Here is a 19,589-nt window from a genome sequence, read left to right on the forward strand (position 1 = left end):
CTGCCCGTAAGATAAGGTGCCATAGGAAAATATGCATACCTTGGCAAAGAAGTACCACACAGTAACACCCCTCTAGCCAGCAGTTTTCTAGCAATTCAACCCTCTCCAGAAAAGTGAAAAAGCCATTGGGTCAAAGCTCACATATCTTACACCTTCTTTGTGGGAAAGGAGTACTCTGTAAGCCTTTATCCTTAGCATCTTCCTAATGTTCACATTTTAATAGTGGTGGCTACTTTGTAACTACCTTTAGATTTTCTGGGACTGCTGTTTTTACAAGGCTCCTGGTTCAGGTATTTTAAAGCAAGGCTGCAGGATCAATGTGGTTACTGTCACAGTAGGATGTGATTGTAGTTGACAAGGGAAGAGATAGTTGTTGTATCATTTATAAAATGGGGTTACACAAGATAACGTTTAGGATTTCTTTAATATTAACCCTGATGAACACGTTTTCTAATTAATTTTTCTTGGCTTCAATTTACTTATTTCAAAAATAAAGATAATGATGCCTTCCTCGACCACCTCTAAGAATTTGTTTAAATATTTAAAATATTGGCTTGTTTTAGAATGTTTAGAAAAGCTCATTTAAGTAAAATAGTAAAATCATTTTTTCAGTATTTGCGAAGTTAATACAAGTTCTAGGGACACCTGGTTAGCTCGCTCGGTTAAGCGTCCGACTCTTGTTTTTGGCTCAGGTCATGATCCCATGGTCGAGGGATTGAGCCCTGTGTTGGGCTCCATGCTGACTGCACAGAGCCTGCTTGGGATTCTCTCTCTGCCCCTCCCTAGCTTGCTCTCTCTCAAAAATAAACATTAAATAAATACAAGTTCTAATACTATGTTTTTAAAATTTTTTTTAAGTAATTATTTCAGACAGAGAGAGAGAGGGAGAGAGTGTGTGTGTGAGCAAGGGAGGGGCAGAGAGAAAGGGAGACACAGAATTGGAAGTAGGCTCCAGGCTCCACACTGTCAGTGCAGAGGCCCATGCAGGGCTCCATCTCACAAACTGTGAGATCATGACCTGAGCTGAAGTTGGATGCTTAACTGATTGAGCCACTGAGACGACCCCAAGAAAATCTATTTTAAAGTTATTAGGAGTATAATTTTGCACTAGAACGTATAAAGTATTTATTTTACACAGATACATATATACACACTTACAGTATTTGTGTATGTACATAGGTGCGTATAGAAAATTCTGGAAGGCAATCTACCAGTCTTTTAACAGTGGTCATTTCTTAAGAGAGCAGTAGGTGGATAGTGTGCAGTGAATGAGATCTTTCAATATTTGGAATTTTTCATTTGGAATTACCATGTTACATTTATAATATCCTTCAAACCCAAAATACTATGTTTCTTAGCTTTTGTGAGAAAGAGGGAGTTAGTCTATCTTAATACTATTTTTTTAATGTTTTATTTTATTTTTGAGAGAGACAGTGCAAGCAGGGGAGGGGCAGAGAGAGAGGGAGACACAAAATCTGAAGCAGGTTCCAGGCTCTGAGCTGTCAGCACAGAGCCCGACGCGGGGCCTGAACCCATGAACTGTGAGATCATGACGTGAGCTGAAGTTGGACACTCAATCAACTGAGCCGCCTGGGCACCCAATGATACTACTACTTTTCAATGCTAATTAATATAATGAGATCACATTTTGTATATATCAACTGCACATTTATTTTTAATATTTATTTATTTTGAGATAGAGCACACACATGAGCAGAGGAGGGGCCGAGAGAGGGGGAGAGAGAGAATTCCAAGGAGGCTCTGTGATGTCAGTGCAGAGCCCGGTGAGGGGCTTGAATTCATGAACCATGAAATTGTGACCTGAACCAAAATCAAGAGTTGGATGCTTAACCAGCTGAGCCACCCAGGTGCCCCTGACTAAATCCTTTAGAGAGTGAGCTTCCTTGTTAAAGGTTGGAAGATTGTTAAACCTTATTTGACAATTGCTTAAAATTCATATTTAAATGAAATTTGTTTAGCTGTTATTTGGTCAGTAGATGCATAAGCTTCATAATCTGTTGTCTTTTGATCAAAGTCTTCTTGGTTATTAGTTAGGTTGATGCTATTCAATGGCATGTCTCCACAAGCATCTACATTTTACTCAGTGACTCACTTGTGTATGTTTAGTTGGTGGCTAGCTGGTGGGCTTTTTTGTTTGGTTTTTGGAAACCGAGCGTCTGGGTAGGCAGAAGAACTGGGTTTGGGACATGGTTCTGTAGCTTACTACCAATTTGAATTGAGTTAGGTTACTTACCCTAAATTTATCCAGCTATAAAATGAGAACAATATTAATGTGTCATTCTGAAGATAAAAGTGATACAGCATTTATGATAGTACTTAATAATTGACAAAGTATATGAAAAGTAATTATGACTGTCTTTCTTCTTTATCATGCTACTGCCTGTCCCTTGTTTTAATTCTGTATATTTGTTGTTCATGTTTCTGGAATCATTTCACCCGAAGGCCTGGTAGGCTCTTGTTCTTATTCTCTCTGATACTTAGTCTTTGGTATTTATTCTTTATTTCTTTAACTGTTATCTCTTCAGGAATGACTTGTATTTTTGCTTTTCTCTTCTGGGATTCAGTCTCATGTTTTTTAGGTATTTTGTATCCATGTGCACATGAAATTATATTGTTATCACTTGAATCCAAACTTGTATTCCTTCCACAAACTTCGTTTAGACTTTCTCTTTTTTTCTTCTCATTTTATATAAAAGAATATTTTAATTCTTGCCCTTAGGAACTGGAAAGACTATACATATTTGGAAATGAGCCTGTACCAAACACTGGCCAAAGAAAAATCTGCGACTCTATGCCTTATCTTTGTTCTGGTCACTCAGAGATACAGTGTTATCAGCTGTGATTGTTGTTGCTTTTTGCCTCACATTATTTTTGTCTGTGTGTTCAACGTAGTCTACTTTCCCATCGGCATAGATACAGGACCCCCTTTTCACATTCTAATATGCCACATTTCTGAGGCCTGATGGGAATACTAATATTCTGTGTTATGTTGTCTTGTGACTGACATCACCCATCTGGTATGTTTCATTTTCCCCTGATTGCCACATCTTATTCATTGTTAGAGAAAATATTGTGACTGGGTTTTTCTTTTCCACCTGTCTCATGACAGGGTTCTGACCCTCTTGCCCAGGTAACTGCGTACGATTAAGAGATGTTTCAAGAACGAAGCTGCTAGCTATTTCAGATTCCTGTCTTACAAAGTGATGGAATAGCTCTGATGCAGGTTTTCAAAACATGGCTTTTATTTGCTTTTCCTACAGTCTAGTCTTCCGTCCTCCCCGGACGCTCTAGCCTGAACCTAGACTTCCTCTTTATGTCAATAGTAAAATCATACTCCCAAATACCCAGACTTGAGAACTTGGAATTTTCCTAGGTGCCTCTTTCATTTATAGCTTCTCAGTCATAAAATCCAATGAGGTTTTTTTTTTTTTTTCAACGTTTATTTATTTTTGGGACAGGGAGAGACAGAGCATGAACGGGGGAGGGGCAGAGAGAGAGGGAGACACAGAATCGGAAACAGGCTCCAGGCTCTGAGCCATCAGCCCAGAGCCTGACGCGGGGCTCGAACTCACGGACCGCGAGATCGTGACCTGGCTGAGGTCGGACGCTTAACCGACTGCGCCACCCAGGCGCCCCCAATGAGTTATTTTTAAAAATGTGTTCTGCATCCTTCCTTTTTATTCTTAGTATTAAATAATAAAAATAAAATGTTGATACTTTAGTCCAGGTCCTCATTATGTCCCCCCCTTGGTTTGTTATAGTTAGTTTTGAGTTGGCTTTTAATTTACTATTCTCTTTTCTCTCTAGTTCATACTGTAGAACTAAGTCTTTTTATATTATTAGATTAATTTTTACTACATTAATCTTTTCAGACAACTGTTTTGCTTGAATTGCTTTATACTTTTAAAAACATTTCATATTACCTTTGCGTTCAACTGTGCAGACTTCTTAGCTATGGGTTTCAGGCTTTTTATAAGACTATATTTTAGAAATGAATAAGATATTTATAAGTAAATGTAGAAGTGTGCTTATCATATACGTCGTATATACACAACACTGTGAAATGGGAACATTATAGTAATATATGAAGGTATGCATTATATATTCTTATCTATGTGTCTTATTGTTTTGGTACTCTTGATTCTCCAGTAGGAAAGCACAGCATTCTATTGATATTCTAATGCATTCCCATTAGGAAATAGCCCTCTTCTCCAATCCTTCTTGAAAATTGCTATTTGTAAAGAGAGATTTATTGATGAGTGTGTTATGAATGTAAATAGTGTGGAAGCAGAATCACAGCTGTTAACAGAAATGCTCTCTTTTTCCAGTCAGCGCATTTCACTTCCGTTTTCTTTACTAAACCTTTTCTCTGTTAGCAAATGCATATACATTTCATTTGTTTGAATGTAGCATTTTTTATCCTGGCACTAAATTATGCCATGTGTTTTGTTTTCATGAGGCAAAATCTTCAGTTTCTCATGGGTCCCCCAAATTTTAAATACCACTTTAGTATATTATTCCTCTGTTAAATGCAAATGAGAATTTGAGAGAAGAGAGACAAAGATCCTCAGCCACTAATAGTTAAGTAAATTGTTTTCCCATACATCAGTTTTTTAATATACACACCTCAAATTAGTGTCTTCACAGAATTACCCGTGATTACATTTTAAAGACATTAGGGATAATTAGCTGACCATGGTGAATTTCAGAATGCTAAGAATCTGCTATGTCATAGTAATGGTATGTCACTGACCTCCCCTTCTATGTCAGTAGATTGTTACATATTTGAGGTGAAGTTCTTCAAGGTTTTTGTTGTTGTGTTTTTGTTTTTTGTGTGTGGTTTTTTTTGTTTGTTTCTTAAGGGCTTAATATTGTGCATATCTGCAGATCTAGTCAGTGACTGTTGGTTTAATTATATTTAAATCATTGTTTGGCTTTGACCTATTATTGGTTGAATTTGGCTTGGTATTTCTCAGTTCTTTGTTTTTAGTTGATAACACCTTGATAATAAGACTTTATTGATCTGAGTAAGAATATTGAGTGGTGATGATTAACTCTGAAAGTCAATTTGAAAATTGTATAGAAGAATGATTATTATACAATATTGTAAATGATATTGGGGATTATTTCAGAGTGAAGCATTCTTCTGCTTTGAAATAATTTCTTATTTTCATGAATATTGGCATAGAATTATAAAAGGCTGCAAAGATTTTTTTTTTTTTAATGTTTATTTTTGAGAGAGAGAGCCAGCAAGCAGGGGAGGGGCAGAGAGAGAGGGAGACAGAGAATCTGAAGCAGGCTCCACACTGTCAGCGCAGAGCCTGACATGGGGCTTAAACTCAACAAACCATGAGATCATGACCTGAGCCAAAATCAAGAGTGGATGCTTAACAGACTTGAGCCACCCAGGTGCCCAAGGCTGGAAAGATTGAAGTTCAGGGGGGAAAAATAAATGTATATCTTTACCTGTGGTTTTCATATTCCACTTCTTTGAGCAAAATAGATCTGTTTCATTTGAGTGAATTTAAATATGAAGAAGCCTGATAAATTTTTGCTGATTTGTTGATTTGGTTACTTGATTACCGTTGGAACCCAGTAAGCTGCTTGATCAAAGTTGAATCTGCATATATGTGGATACCTGATATGTTCAAGGAACTATTTTAGACATTGTGGAGGATATGAAATAAAGGATACTGATATTGGTTCCTGTTTATTGAAGGTTTACAATATGTGAGGTCAGTGCTTTCCAAAGTGGGTGGATGAATGGAAAGATGGATAGCCAGGTAGGTAGGTAGATAGAGACAGACAGACAGACTAAACAGAGAACAAATTATGACCAAATAAATTTACCCTTGTGATAAGATTGCTGTGAAGGTAATAAGCAGGGTGTATGTATAACAGTTGCAGGAGGATATATACATCACTAGTGGCACAGTGTGATTTAAGATATGAAAGTTAACTCCCTTTTCCCATTTTACTGATTACAACTAGGAAGAAGTCTGAGTTTTGTATCACTATGTCTTTTACATTTCTAGGTATTTGCTAACTGTCTTTAAAAAAATAGGGGCGCCTGGGTGGTGCAGTCGGTTAAGCGTCCGACTTCAGCCAGGTCACGATCTCGCGGTCCGTGAGTTCGAGCCCCGCATCAGGCTCTGGGCTGATGGCTCGGAGCCTGGAGCCTGTTTCCGATTCTGTGTCTCCCTCTCTCTCTGCCCCTCCCCCGTTCATGCTCTGTCTCTCTCTGTCCCAAAATAAATAAAAAAAAAAATAAATTAAAAAAAAATAAAAAATAAAAAAATAAAACAGATTGCACTTTAGACTCAGTCTTTGGCAAGAATTATCCAGAGAGAATTTAATCATGTTTTACTTTCCTTATAATTAATTTTAGTATTACCTTCTACTTATGACTGTGAGCTAGCTAGAACAGTGTCTCAAAAAATTTTTACAACCCACAAGAAGAAATATAATTTGTGGGGGCACCTGGGTGGCTCATTTGGTTGAGTGTCCAACTCGTGATTTCAGCTCAGGTCATGATCCCAGGGTCGTGGGATCAAGCCCAATGTCAGGCTCCACACTGAGCATGGAGCCTCCTTAAGATATTCTCCCTCTGCTCCTCTCTCCTGCTCGTGTGCACTCTCTCTCTCTCTTGCTGTCAAATTAAAAAAAAAGAAGAAATTTAATATGTGTCATGAGCCAGTGGTCACAATGTAAATATAACAGGACACAAGTCTCACCCAAGATTAGTCAGTGTGTACTTCATTATTTTCTATTTTATTCTGTTTTATTTTAATTGGGCTAGAATTACCATGAAAAAGTTTTCAACTAGTTGATTAAATTATGGTTTGAAAAAAAGTAAAAGAAAAAAATGCATGAAATAGAAAAAGGAATGTGTGGTAGGACTTTTGTTTAATTGTAAGAAAATTATGTGTGCCTAATAAATTATATTCAGTTGTTATAACACATGTTTCTGAATGTTTTTCTTATCTTTACATTTAATTCTTACATTTATAAAACTAGTTATTACAGATATTTTATATTTGTCATGTAATATATTAGGTGTTTCCATATTTCTATGTTAATAATGTATGTATGTTAACTTAATGTCTCTTAGAATACCTTACTAAATTTTTATTCTTGAACATTTTTTAACTGTTACATAAAATGTTGATGTGGGGGTGCCTGGGTGGCTCAGTTGGTTAAGTGTCTGACTTTGGCTCAGGTCATGATCTCGCGGTTTGTGAGTTCGACCCCACATAAGGCTGTCTGCTGTCAGCACAGAGCCCTCTTTGGATCCTCTGCCCTCCCCCGCCCCCCTCTTCCCCTGCCCCACTTTTGTGCACGCTTGCTCTCTCAAAAAAAATACACATTTAAAAAAATGTAAAAATTCCATGATTCTGACTTTTTGCTTCTTAAAATATATGAAGTCACTCATAAAGGTTTTGTAGCTCTTGTATTTAGCACCATACTACCTTTTCCTTCCAGACATTAGTTTTCAGTTCTAAAATTTTCAAATTTTCAGTTGGTTCTTTTTTGTAGTTTTTCTTTCCTTGATGAAAACTTCTGTTTTTGCATTTATTTCAAGAATTTGCTCCTTTGCCTTATTGGAGATGATTATAATTTCTTTAAAGTTTGATAATTCCAACATCAGCATCTTCCTGTGGTTGGCATCTGTTGATTATCCTTTCACTTGAGCGTTTTCCTGGTGTGTGTGTGTGTGTGTGCGTGTGCGTGTGCGCGTGTGTGTGTGTGTGTGTGCGCGCGTGTGTGTGTGTTTGTATGTCCAGGAAGTTTGGCTTGTATACTGGGCATTTTCAGTATTATATTGTAGGACTTTATTAAAATCATCTTAAGAGTGTTGATTTGTTTTCTTTAGCAGGCATTCAGCTTGGTTAGGTTCAGGATGCAATTTCTGTCTTCCCTTTTTGTAGTGGTTTTAACGTCAGTTCCATCTTACAAGCATTTTGCGTTTTGCTGTTTAGGTGTACTCAAAGCATGTGCCACTTAGGAGTTAGTGGTTTATACAGATTTTTGTTCTCAGAGCCTTTGCTGGGTTTGTTTTGGGCCTGTTTCACGCAAACACAATTCCAGAATGAGCCCAAGACTTTTAAGTTCCTGCACAGAATTAGAGGATCCTCCTCAGATCTCTGTGCAATTCCCATACTCTCTCTAGATCCCAGGGCATCCTTTTCTCTGTTCTCTGGCCAAAAAACCAGGTTTCTCTCCATGTTGAGCCTTCAGAGATGAAGTGGTGAGAGAAAAAAATGGGGATTCCTCACCATACTTTTTGGATAATAAAGGCCCCTTTTCCTAGTTCCTCTATCTGGAAGTTGCTATTCTTTGGGGGGTTTTAGGTGCTGGCAACAGTTGCTTCTCTCCAAGCCATCGCAGGGCCCAGGGGGAAATGGGAGGGGGGAAGAAAAGAAGATTGCTCCTGATGCTCAGCTCAGCAGCATGGAAGAGGCCTTTTACCTAGTGTTCTGGCTGGACACGAGGGGTTTCTTCTAGTGTTTCTGCCTTTAGCATTGGCTGCAGTGATTCTGCCTACTCTCGGGGATCGAAGCCTGTAGATAATACAATTATTTACAACATAAAGCAATATGAAATTTACCTCAGTCCCTTCCCCTGCCATCACTGGTTATTCTACTCCAGTTTCTGGTCAGCTTCCTGTTGTTTTTACTTCTCAGTCCTCAGGTAGCCTCAGGTTGCCTTTGTGTGTTTAGTCTGGCATTTTTAGTTGTACTGAGTGGGGGAGAGAGGCTGTATTGGCTTGCTACATCTTGGCTCACTGCAACTCTGGTATACCACTTTAAGAGGTTTTTGTCGTTGTTTTGAGAGAGAGAGAGAGAGAGCGCGCGCGAGGGTGAGTGCGAGCAGGGGAGGGGCAGAGGGAGAGAGAGAGAGAGAGAGAGAGAGAGAGAATAAGCCCACATTGTGCATGGAGCCTGACTCCGGGCTCAATATCACAAATGTGAGATCATGACCTGAACTAAAATCAAGAATCACTCAGGCACCCCAAGAGTATTGTTTTATCCACTTTATCCCAAGAATTTGGAAAGGATATGTAAATTTTTGTATTGAATTAAGGGACTACGCAAATAAATTTTTGTTGTCTAAATTTAGTTTTTTAAGTAGTAGTTTTTGGGGGAGAGTTGATTATAGTTTTTCTTTGTTACTAACGCAGTTTTATTTATTAAAAAATTTTTTTTAGTGTATTTATTTATTTTTCAGAGAGAGAGCGCATGAGCAGGGGAGGGGCAGAGTGAGAGGGAGCCACAGAATCTGAAGCAGGCTTCAGGCCCTGAGCTGTCAGCACAGAGCCCGATGCGGGGTTTGAACTCACGAGCTCTGAGATCATGACCTGGGCCGAAGTCAGATGCTTAACTGACTGCCCCCCCAGGCGCCCCACTAACACAGTTTTAAACTGTAAGTTAGATTCTAAAATAAATGGCTTCCTTTTTATAAGAGTGTTCAAAACTATAATGTTAATCTTAGACCCCTGCCATGGTTGAGAAATAGAATGTTCTCCTTGGTAATATACAAGGTTAATTATTTATGTGAAAATACTTTAGCCCATAGGAAAGCATAATTAGTTACAAAGCATGTAAACATTTATGTTTGTCATGATAATTATGTTAGCACTTATACATATCAAATTCTGGCTTTTTAAAAAATACTTATTTTTGATAGAGTGCATATGAGAAAGGGGCAGAGAAAGGGTGACAGAGGATCTTGAGCAGGCTCTGCACTGACAGGCTAACAGTAGCGAGCTGCTGAGTTGGACTCTCAACTGACTAAGCCACCCACCGCCTCACCAAAAGCGTAGTGTGTAGGTTCGATCTTACTAGACAGATGTTTGCGTACTTCACATTTATAATTTTAAGAAAATAGGCATCATTTTTCCCGATAATATTTTATACTTCTATATTTTCTGTTTTTTATTTTAGAAGAGAGCATACGTGAGCTGGGGAGAGGGGCAGATGGGGCGAGAGAAGGGAGAGAGAGAGGACAGCGAGAGAAAGAGGGAATCTTAAGTAGGCTCCATGCTCAGTGCAGAGAGTGATTCAGGACTTGATCCCAGGACCCTACGATCATGACCTGAGCCAAAATCAAAAGTCAGATGCTCAACCTACTGAGTCCCCCAAGTGCCCCAGTTTTTTTTTTTTCAAAGGGGTTCTGGATTTGAGATCCTGACAAAGGCATAGGTTTGCATACCCTTCACTAAATAATAATTACTTTCGTTGTATACTTAATTATACTTTGCAAACTGTTTGTTAGAATATTACCTGTCTCCAGAAGCATGCTGTCTGTTCTATGAGGACAGAAATGTTGTCAGCCAATCTTCTCTTTGGGCTTTTAAAAAGATTTTCCAATTTTTCTGTACTAAAATATAATCACAGAAAAGGTTTTAAAGCCTAAAAGCCTTTAAGGTTATATTTTAAAGGAAAAGATTATTTCTTAATTTTGCTCATTGATTTTTAGATTTATAACATTTTAGATTTTATGTGCTGTGATGTTTCAATTACATATGGTTTATTTATTTCAAAGATGCACTTGAAACATTGGAAATTTTTAAAAAGTTTTTAAAAATACTTATTTTTGACAGAGAGAAAGCAAGTGAGGGAGGAACAGAGAGAGAGAGAGGGAGACACAGAATCCGAAGCAGGCTCCAGGTTCGGAGCTATCAGCACAGAGCCCAACTCGAGGCTTGAACTCACAAACCGTGAGATCATGACCTAAGCTGAAGTCGGATGCTTAACCGATGGAGCCATCCAGTCACCTCAAAACATTGGAAATTTTTATACGGGCACATTATTAGTTTAAAATCAGGAGCTGTGCCTTTGTTAAAAGCTTGATCTGGGGCTCCTGGCAGAACATCTGTAACATATCTTTTGCTCTAAAAAGTTCTGATTGTTCAAGAATATTTCTACTTCAATGGAAATAACCCAAGCTTATGTATAGTTTTCATTCAAACATTTGTTACAAAGAAATTTACTTTAAAAAATCTGAGGTACGGGCAGCTGGGTGGCTCAGTTGGTCAAGCTGGGTGGCTCAGAATTTGCGGTCCATGAGTTCGAGCCCCGCGTCGGCCTCTGTGCTGACAGCTCAGAACCTGGAGCCTGCTTCAGATTCTGTGTCCCCCTCTCTGTCTGCCACTCCCCTGCTTGTGCTGTTTTTCTCTCTCTCTCAAAAATGAATAAATGTAAAAAAATAAAAAAAATAAAAATCTGAGTATAAAGTCACTGTTGGTCGCATTATTCTTTTAGAACATGCTTTTAATGTTGCGTTTTCTTAGTGTTGAATCTGCTACTGTTAATTCTGTTGTTACTTTCTGGTCACATTCTGCTATGTCAAGTGCAACTGATTTTATGTTACTTCAGTACATGCTTATTGTATCTAATATTTCATTGTATCTAATATTTATCTCAAATCAAAAAATAATTTGGAAGATCCTGCTATATAGGAGAGGAGAACTTGTATATTTGGGAGTGACAAATTTTGGATATAGTTGAAGTAAACCTTGTAGTAAAGTATTCGTTCTCAGGTATTACAGTTGGAGAATAATCTCTTTAAAGTGACTATCAGTGAAACAAGTCTCTTACTTACTTTTTTATTCCTATATGCAAAACACTGAATTTCTATTTTTTTATGTTTCAAGTTATTTAGGAAATTTTTTTTCATTTTAATTTTGACTTTGAATTATAAAAATAACTTTCACAAAAATATTTTGCGAAAGTTAAAAAAATCTATACAGTCAAGATATAATGAAGAAAAATCATTTACAGCTTTTTTAACTGTGTAAGTTTTCTGTTGCTGTGTAACACATTGCCACAAATTTAGCTTGTGGCTTAAAGGACCACAGATTTATTTTACAAATTCCACGGGTCATGGCCCAGGCACTAGTTTGCTGCCTTTGCTGATGGGCTCACCAGGCAGAAATCAAGGTGTCTTCTAGGCTGGATGCTCTCATTCAAGACATGGGTTTCTCTTCCAACTTCATTTAGGTTGCTGACTGAATACAGTTCCTTGCTGTTATAGGGTTGAGGTCTGGTTAGTTCGCTAGCTATGGGCTGGGGGGTTGCTCTCAGTTCCTACCAGCTACCTCAGGTCCTAGTAGTCATGTGGCCCCCTCACACGGCCATGTGAGAGAGCTAGATCTTTGGTGTCTCTTCTAATGACACTAGTCCTGTTGAGTCAGTCTTATGATCTCTTGTAACTTTACACTCTTACAATCTCATGTCACTTTACCACCGTGTAGGCTCTATTTTCAAATACAGTCACATTAGTGGTTGGGGATTCAACATAAGAATTTTGAGGGGAGAGATACTGTGGAGGGCCAATGTGGCAAGTATAGTTAAAACAAGATTGCACTAAAATATGATTATTATATTTTTCAAAGTAACATAGGCATGTAATTTTTTTAAGGACAAAAGAAATTTTATTTGAAGCTCATCCTTCTCACCTTACGCTGGATCCTCCAAAGAGAAAAATGTTTTAGTTCTTAATACTTTAGTTCCTTTGCTGATTACGTTCATGTATCTAAGCAGTATTTTTGTAATACTGTTTCTTGAATAGTTGATTTTAGATGTTATTGACTTTTTGCAAGAATAGATGAGGTATTAGTTCAATTGTGTTGCTCTTGCTGTCTTTAATACCTCAATTTTGCGTGGTGGGACTCTGGAATTAGGCAGGACAAATTATTTTCCTCTGGGTGTATCTTCTGTGTGTACTGTGGCTTGTGGTTTCCTCTTTATGTCCTCAGTTACTAATCCCCTTAATATTTCCAGTTTTTGTAAATTTGTGACATCTTGTTTGCTGATTATACTCCCCTTCCTATTCTGTTTTCATTGTGAGGTTTTGTTTGTTTGTTTTTTTGTTTTACCTGTTTAAAATTGTATTCCTTTATTGTCCTCCTAATAGGAGGAAGAGGAGAAAAATGTCTGTAGTCAGCTTGCTGTCTTGAATTTAAAGTATCAGGATTGTGTTTGTTCCACAATTTCTGATTTTCTGATTTTGGAGATTTGAGGGATTCTAACTAGTACTACCAAGGCAGTAAAGGACCATTGTTGGGAAAGATGGATTGGATTGATCACTGTTTTAGTTATTTTAGGTTTACATAGTGGGTTAATTCCGTTGATCATGGAGCCACACCCTTGAAGGTTTAACAATTAACCTGTAAATGAGCAAGATTTTACCTAAATTTGATTGTTCTCCTGGGTGGTCAGTTAAATTCTTTTTTGGGCTCTTCCAAGGTAATGATAGAATTCATGTAATACCTATGCTCACATTGGGAAAGGCACTGAAGTTTGTGAAGTGAGTTCCCTTAAAATAACAGCATGAAGTACAACATTTTGTTAAGTTTTGGGTGATGAGTCACACTCAGCGTGTGGAAGAGGGTGGATCAAGGAGGACATGAATATGCTTTCCAGAGACATGAGATTGCAGTGTTTATCTAAAAGGAAAAAAAAGTGCACAGTTCTAGGATTGAGAAACATTGCCCAAGTTCAGAGTTGGCCTGCTTTTGTAGGTGACTTCTCTTGGAACATACCCTGCCCATTCATGTGTGAATTGGTCCTCGGTTGCTTTCTTGCAACAGGGGTAGAGCTGAGTAGTGTGATAAGAGACCATGTAGTCTTAGAGTGTAAAATACTTACCGTGGTGACTATTCCTTGGCCTAATCAGTAGTTGACAGCTAGCAACTTTAAAGATCTTTATTCTAAATAAAGCAGCCAGCAGCAACTCACATATCTCAGTGTAGGTAAAAAATTTCCCAAAACTTGATTAAAGTCATTAGAAACTGATTTGATTAGTTGTTGTTTTCATATCTAAAAAATACATTTGATGTGCCTACAAGTTCCTGAAGGGAGTGAAACATAAGGAAGGAATTAATTAGACTGAAACCCAGGCTATTGTTTAATGTCTTTGTGTAAATAAGTCTTTAGTAGCCAAAGGAAAGGACAGGTCAAGACTGGGACTTCGTTTCAGTCAGAGGTCAGACAGATACGGAGAGTTTATATAAATAAAGGATTGTCACATGAGATTAAATAACATTAGAACATAGCATTTGAGGGGAAGAAGCTTGTTTTTCAGACACAGCAGGTATCAGTAGCCCTAGAAAAGTTAAAATAGTCTTAACAAAGGGAATAATTTGATGGAACAAACTAACAGGAATCAGTAGCCACTTTAGACTTTAGAAAACACTATAGCAGGGAGCCAGCCAGACCCCAACAAATTGATGTGTAGGATTAAAACATATACATGAGAAAACTGGATATCTAGAGAGCCCAAGCTTAGAGTGCATGCAGCCCCTATCTTCTGACCCAAGCATAGTGGTGGGAATCATCAGGCAAATGGAAAAAAAAAAGTCCCAGAGTAAACTTTAATTCTTCTCCAACATTTTCCAGTATAAAACCAGATCACATTTTGAGAATACAGGGAGAATAACATTCCCAATTTTTGGTGAGGGATTGGTATTTCTGATTAGAATGAGGATTGAAATGAAGCTTGGCACTTCCTAATGGCAATATTGTAGCAGAATTAAGTTATCAGTTGGGTATTACAGGTTTATTACTGTCTATCACGCATTATGTCATATCCTATAGATTTAAAGATTAAATATACTCTCTTGATATACATTGGATTATTTATAGAAGTTTTTTAAAAGCTTTGAATGGTCTGATAGTGTATTTCATCACTATTTTCTTTTTCTAAAATACTGAATGTTGTAGTGATAATCGTACAATTCTCAACAAATAGTCTTTAATGCAGGTCCTAGAGGATTGAGTTTGATGTTGAGAGAGTTGACAACAGTGAAATATATAGAACACTTAAATTGAGATAGAAGTTGAATAGAAGGAAAAGTGGATAATGACAAGCTGTCTCTGAAGTCATGTGCTTAGTTCACATTACTTCATTAAATGTATAAATTTATACTCCACCTACTTCAAAGGAACTTTGAAGCAGCTTATCAAAATTAGACACTCATGAAAATACATTTTATTTTTAGATCCAGTAAAACTAATAGTTAAATATAGCACAGAAGTAGATGTCAATAGACATTTGAGATTTATGTTCAGACAAGTAAAAGAAACATCAGCAGGCTCACTTAGAAGCCAAGCCACAGGATGGGAGAAACATTAATTTTTTTTTTTTTTTTGATTAAAAAAGTAAGCACATGAAAAGTAGCTGAATCATTATCCTGTTTCTGTATTCAAGGAGAAAATACTTTGGGAATTCTTGCATAAGGGATTTTTTGGGGGGGGGGTTAAAGATAATTTCTTTAACAGATTGGTAAAACACAGTGTACTTACAGTTTAGTAAAGGCATTTGGTGGGGAATTAAATGAAATGATCTGTGTCCATATTCTGATGATCAGATTTAATAAAGAAATGAGACTTTAGAGAATCCAGAATAATGGTTAGTTGGAAGTGTATATATTAAGTGAGCCTTGGAAAAGTACTTTATTATCAGTATTTCTCTGAGTACTGCCTTAAATTTCTGCAGTAGCTGCATTTAAAAAGGGGGAGGAGATGTCTGGTGAAAGATGCCTTTTAAAAATGTTTTATAGGTCTAAATTGCATGTCCCCTAACTCACCCTCCAGCCCTCAACACACACAAAGAGAAAAAACGAAGCTTTGGTGTGCTGTGATATGGACGAATACTTGATTGAGACTTGGGGGCTTTGCTACATGCAATCTATAGTCAACGCATAGAACCTGATGCGTTTTCATCTCCCTAGTAATAGAAGTTATTTTAGAATGGACTTGCAAGTATTGGAGTGAATAGATGTTTGATGGATCCCTTCATATTGTTCAATTAGATGGAGAATACCTACCAGAGAGAAGGATTTTAATTTTAATAATGGCTAGCCTTGTTGAGTAACTTTAATATGTTCTAAAAGCTTTATTATATGTGATGTTTCTGTGAAATGAGTTTCTACTTTGTGAATGAGAAAATGAAACTTCAGAACTTTAGCAACTTGTACTAAGGTAACATAGTTGGAATTTCTATCCAGGTCTTTCTGTGCAAAGCTTGTACAATGTTGTGTCTTATGTGTATTCATTTTAATTTATTCTTTACAAATATTTATTTTTTGAAGATACTGAAGGTACAGTTTGGAGAAAAGGAAAAAATCTAAACAAAAAAGACACAGTTTCTATTTTTGAGCTTACTCTCTTGTAGGAGAAGGCGAGAGTGGGTCTCAGACAGGCAGCAGCCAGAGCCTATGAGAAATTCTGGGAAATTGACCTTTACTTTTTATATACAGCTTGGCGTGAGCACTGTAGAATGTGTTGATGTTATTTTGTACCTGGTGAGTAGACTGGCATACGGGTAAGAATTGAAGACAGAAATATATTAAAATTCCCTGTGAGGGGCACCTGGGCAGCTCAGTCGGTTAAACGACTGACTTCATCTCAGGTCATGGTCTCACGGTTCATGAGTTCCAGCCCTGCGTCGGGCTCAGCATTGACTGCTTGGAGCCTGGAGCTTGCTTCAGATTCTCTGTCTTCCCCTCTCTCTCTGCTCCTCCCCTACTGTGCTTGCTCGCTCTCTCTCTCTCTCTCTCTCTCTCTCTCTCTCTCAAAAATAAATATTTTAAAAAATTTCCTGTAAATTTGACAGAGGTAGTTTCTTATATCATCTGATGGGATCTTGACCCTAATGGGTGGCAGTGTCATCAACAGATGGGTACTTCAACGGAAGGATATTTGTATGCCTCACAATTGATTTCAGCTTGAACAGCTCTTGTACCATTAATATCATATTAACATAAACTGTATTAAAGGAACTTACATTCTTTGTCCTTGGTGTTACTGTCATTTGTGACAGTTCTTTTAAAAATCAAGTATTAGTTAAATGGTCAACAAATAAATGTCAGAGTGCTATGATGAGTGCTTCAGAGCTGAATGACGTACAGTAAGAGCATGAAAGGGGAATTATTGATCTGGCTGATTCCTCATTGGGTGTTGCTTAAACTAAGATGTATGACTGCACATTAACCGGCAAGGAGGCCATGGTGAGGAGCATTCCAAATAGAGGGAATGGGTCCGTTTTAAAGGCTCTGTGGCAGGAAACTGAAAAAAAAGACCATTGTGCCTAGAGCAAAGGGCTCAGGATGGGAGCATGGGGCGAAATGAGACTGGAAAGGTAGGCAGCAATTGAACCATGTGTTTATTCAAAGCATGGGAAGTCATCGACCTTTTAAGGGGTATTAGTCAACTGATCAGATTAGTTTTTGAAAAGATAGGCGTGCACATCCATTTAGAGGTGTTGTCTGTGTGAGAGATGAAAGTGATTTGAGCTGTGGTTGTGATGGTGGTAGGAGTAGGAAGAGGAGACAAATATGGGGGAAACTGGGTAAAAATCAGTAGAATTCATTGATAGATGAAGCAAAACCTGTAGAGGACTCCCTAAATTGCCAGTTGACTAACATTCTGTTTAAGTTACTTTTAAAGTCTGTTCAGATTTATTTTGGCCATATTCAAATGGCCAAAGCTTAGTTTTCAGACTTGAAATTAATAATCTTGTAGCATTATAGTTAAAATCTTAGCATCACTGAGTACAATGTAAATTTTAATCAGTATTCATTTAAGCTTAGTTATCTGTTCACTGCCTGATTTTTCCCACCTTTTTAAAAAAAAAATTATTTATTTATTATGAGACAGAGCGAGAGCAATTGCGGGAGAGGGAGGGAGAATCCCAGGCAGGCTCTGCATCATCAGTTCAGAGCCTGATGCAGGATTCGAAATCACAAACTCTGAGGTCATGATCTGAGCCAAAGCTTAGGTGCCCCCTGATTTTCCCACCTTTAACTGATTTTCTCTCTAAGCAGTTTTATCATCCTTTGCTTATATGAGAAATTTCAAAACAAAATTATTTTTTTTGGCATGGGGGATTACTGCTAAACCTTAAATCCTTTGATTTCTAAAAAGTTTTGAGATATAATTTATATACCATACAGTTAACCAATTTGAAGTGTATAATTCAGTGGCATTTAGTATGACTGTACAACATTACCACAATCAATTTTAGAATATTTTTATTACTACCCAAAAGAAATGTTGTACACATTAGTAGTAACATATCATTTCTTCCAAATTCCCCCAGTTGTAGGCAGTCACCAGTAGATATGATTTTTCTGAACATATCATATAAATGGAATTTTGTAATATCTGGTCTTTTTAATATAGTTTTTTTTAACTGAGTATAATGTTTTCAAGGTTCATCTATTTTGTAGCATGTATCATTCCTTTTTTGATGGCTAATATTCTGAATGGCTTTAACATATTATGTGCATTCATTAGTTGATGGACATTGGGTGGTTTTCCACTTTTTTACATCACTTTTTTATGAGTAATGTTGTAATGACCATTTGTGTACAGTTTTTATGTGAACATTATTTTCATTTCTTTTGGGTATATACCTGGGAGTGGAAATGCTGTGTCATATTATGTATCGCTATGTTTCACTTTTTGAGGAACCACCAAGCCATTTTCCAAAGCTGCTGCCCCATTTTACATTCCCACTAGCATTGTATAAGCTTTCCAGTTTCTGCACATCCTTGCTCACTCTTGTTATTATCTGTCTTTTTGATTATAATCAAGTAAATGTGAAGTGGTAACTCATTGTGGGTTTTTGTTTTTGTTTTTGTTTTTTAATGTTTATTTTATTTTGAGAGAGAGAGAGACAGCAAGCTGGAGCAGGGGAGGGGAAGAGGGAGAGGGAGAGAGAATCCCAAGCAGGCTCTGTCCTGTTGTGTACAAAGCCCCACACAGAGCTTGATCCCACAAACCGTGCCTGAGATCATGACCTGAGCTGAACTCAAGAGTCAGATGCTTAACTGACTGAGCCACCCAGGTGCCCCCTCATTGTGGTTTTGGTTTGCATTTCTCTGATGGCTAATGTTGTTGAACTTGATTTTTAAAAGAAACCAGCACTTTGATTGTATTGAGACTATAAAAATGGAAATGTTTGGTAATTTTCTGTAATTGCTTAGAGACCATTAGTTTTGCTGTATTTAAAATTTGTTCTTTTTTTTTCTTTTTTTGTCAGTTGTATTCCCTGAATGACTATAAACCACCCATTTCTAAAGCCAAAATGACCCAAATTACTAAGGCTGCCATCAAAGCTATTAAGGTGAGTAATAAATTTTACACTTGAGTTTTCAGAAGAAAATACTATACTAATATTTTAGAGGAGGAATAATTGTTAAAGATTATATAGTTGACCATTGAACATCACAGATTTGAACTGCACAGTCCTCTTACATGTGAATTTTTTTTTTTGTTCATAGGTACAGTGCAGGTACTGTGGATTTTTTTTTTTCTTCCTTAGGAGTTTCCTAATTACATATCCTTTTCTCCAGGTTACTTTGTTGTAAGAATATGGTATATGATACATACAGAAAATATGTGTTACATTTTGTTATTGGTAAGGCTTCTGGTCAGTAGTACTTAATTTTGAGGGAGTCACAGTTCTGTGCAGATTTTCGACTGTGCAATCAGTTGGTTACTCCTATAACTCTCATGTTGTTTCAGGGTCAACTGTGTATTTTCTTCCTCTTTACAGAG

At 37.3% G+C, this 19,589-nt stretch overlaps 1 protein-coding gene and 1 pseudogene across 7 annotated transcripts in view; one reads left to right on the top strand and one right to left on the bottom strand.

Moving 5' to 3' along the window:
- Window positions 1-19,589, top strand: part of SCAF8 (SR-related CTD associated factor 8) — a 198,071-nt gene that overhangs the window by 16,266 nt on the left and 162,216 nt on the right. For all 7 annotated transcript variants that reach the window (XR_007152313.1, XM_047859614.1, XM_047859611.1 and 4 more), the window contains one exon: window positions 19,072-19,155. Coding sequence is in view for 6 of the 7 variants with exons in the window: in XM_047859614.1 (XP_047715570.1) it covers window positions 19,072-19,155 (84 nt within the window). In the remaining variant the exon portion in view is untranslated. The remainder of the gene's footprint in view (window positions 1-19,071; window positions 19,156-19,589) is intronic.
- LOC125166018 (single-stranded DNA-binding protein, mitochondrial-like) lies at window positions 2,811-3,257 on the bottom strand (annotated as a pseudogene).

This window comes from Prionailurus viverrinus, chromosome B2 (genome assembly GCF_022837055.1).
Source record: "Prionailurus viverrinus isolate Anna chromosome B2, UM_Priviv_1.0, whole genome shotgun sequence".
NCBI lineage: Eukaryota > Metazoa > Chordata > Mammalia > Carnivora > Felidae > Prionailurus > Prionailurus viverrinus.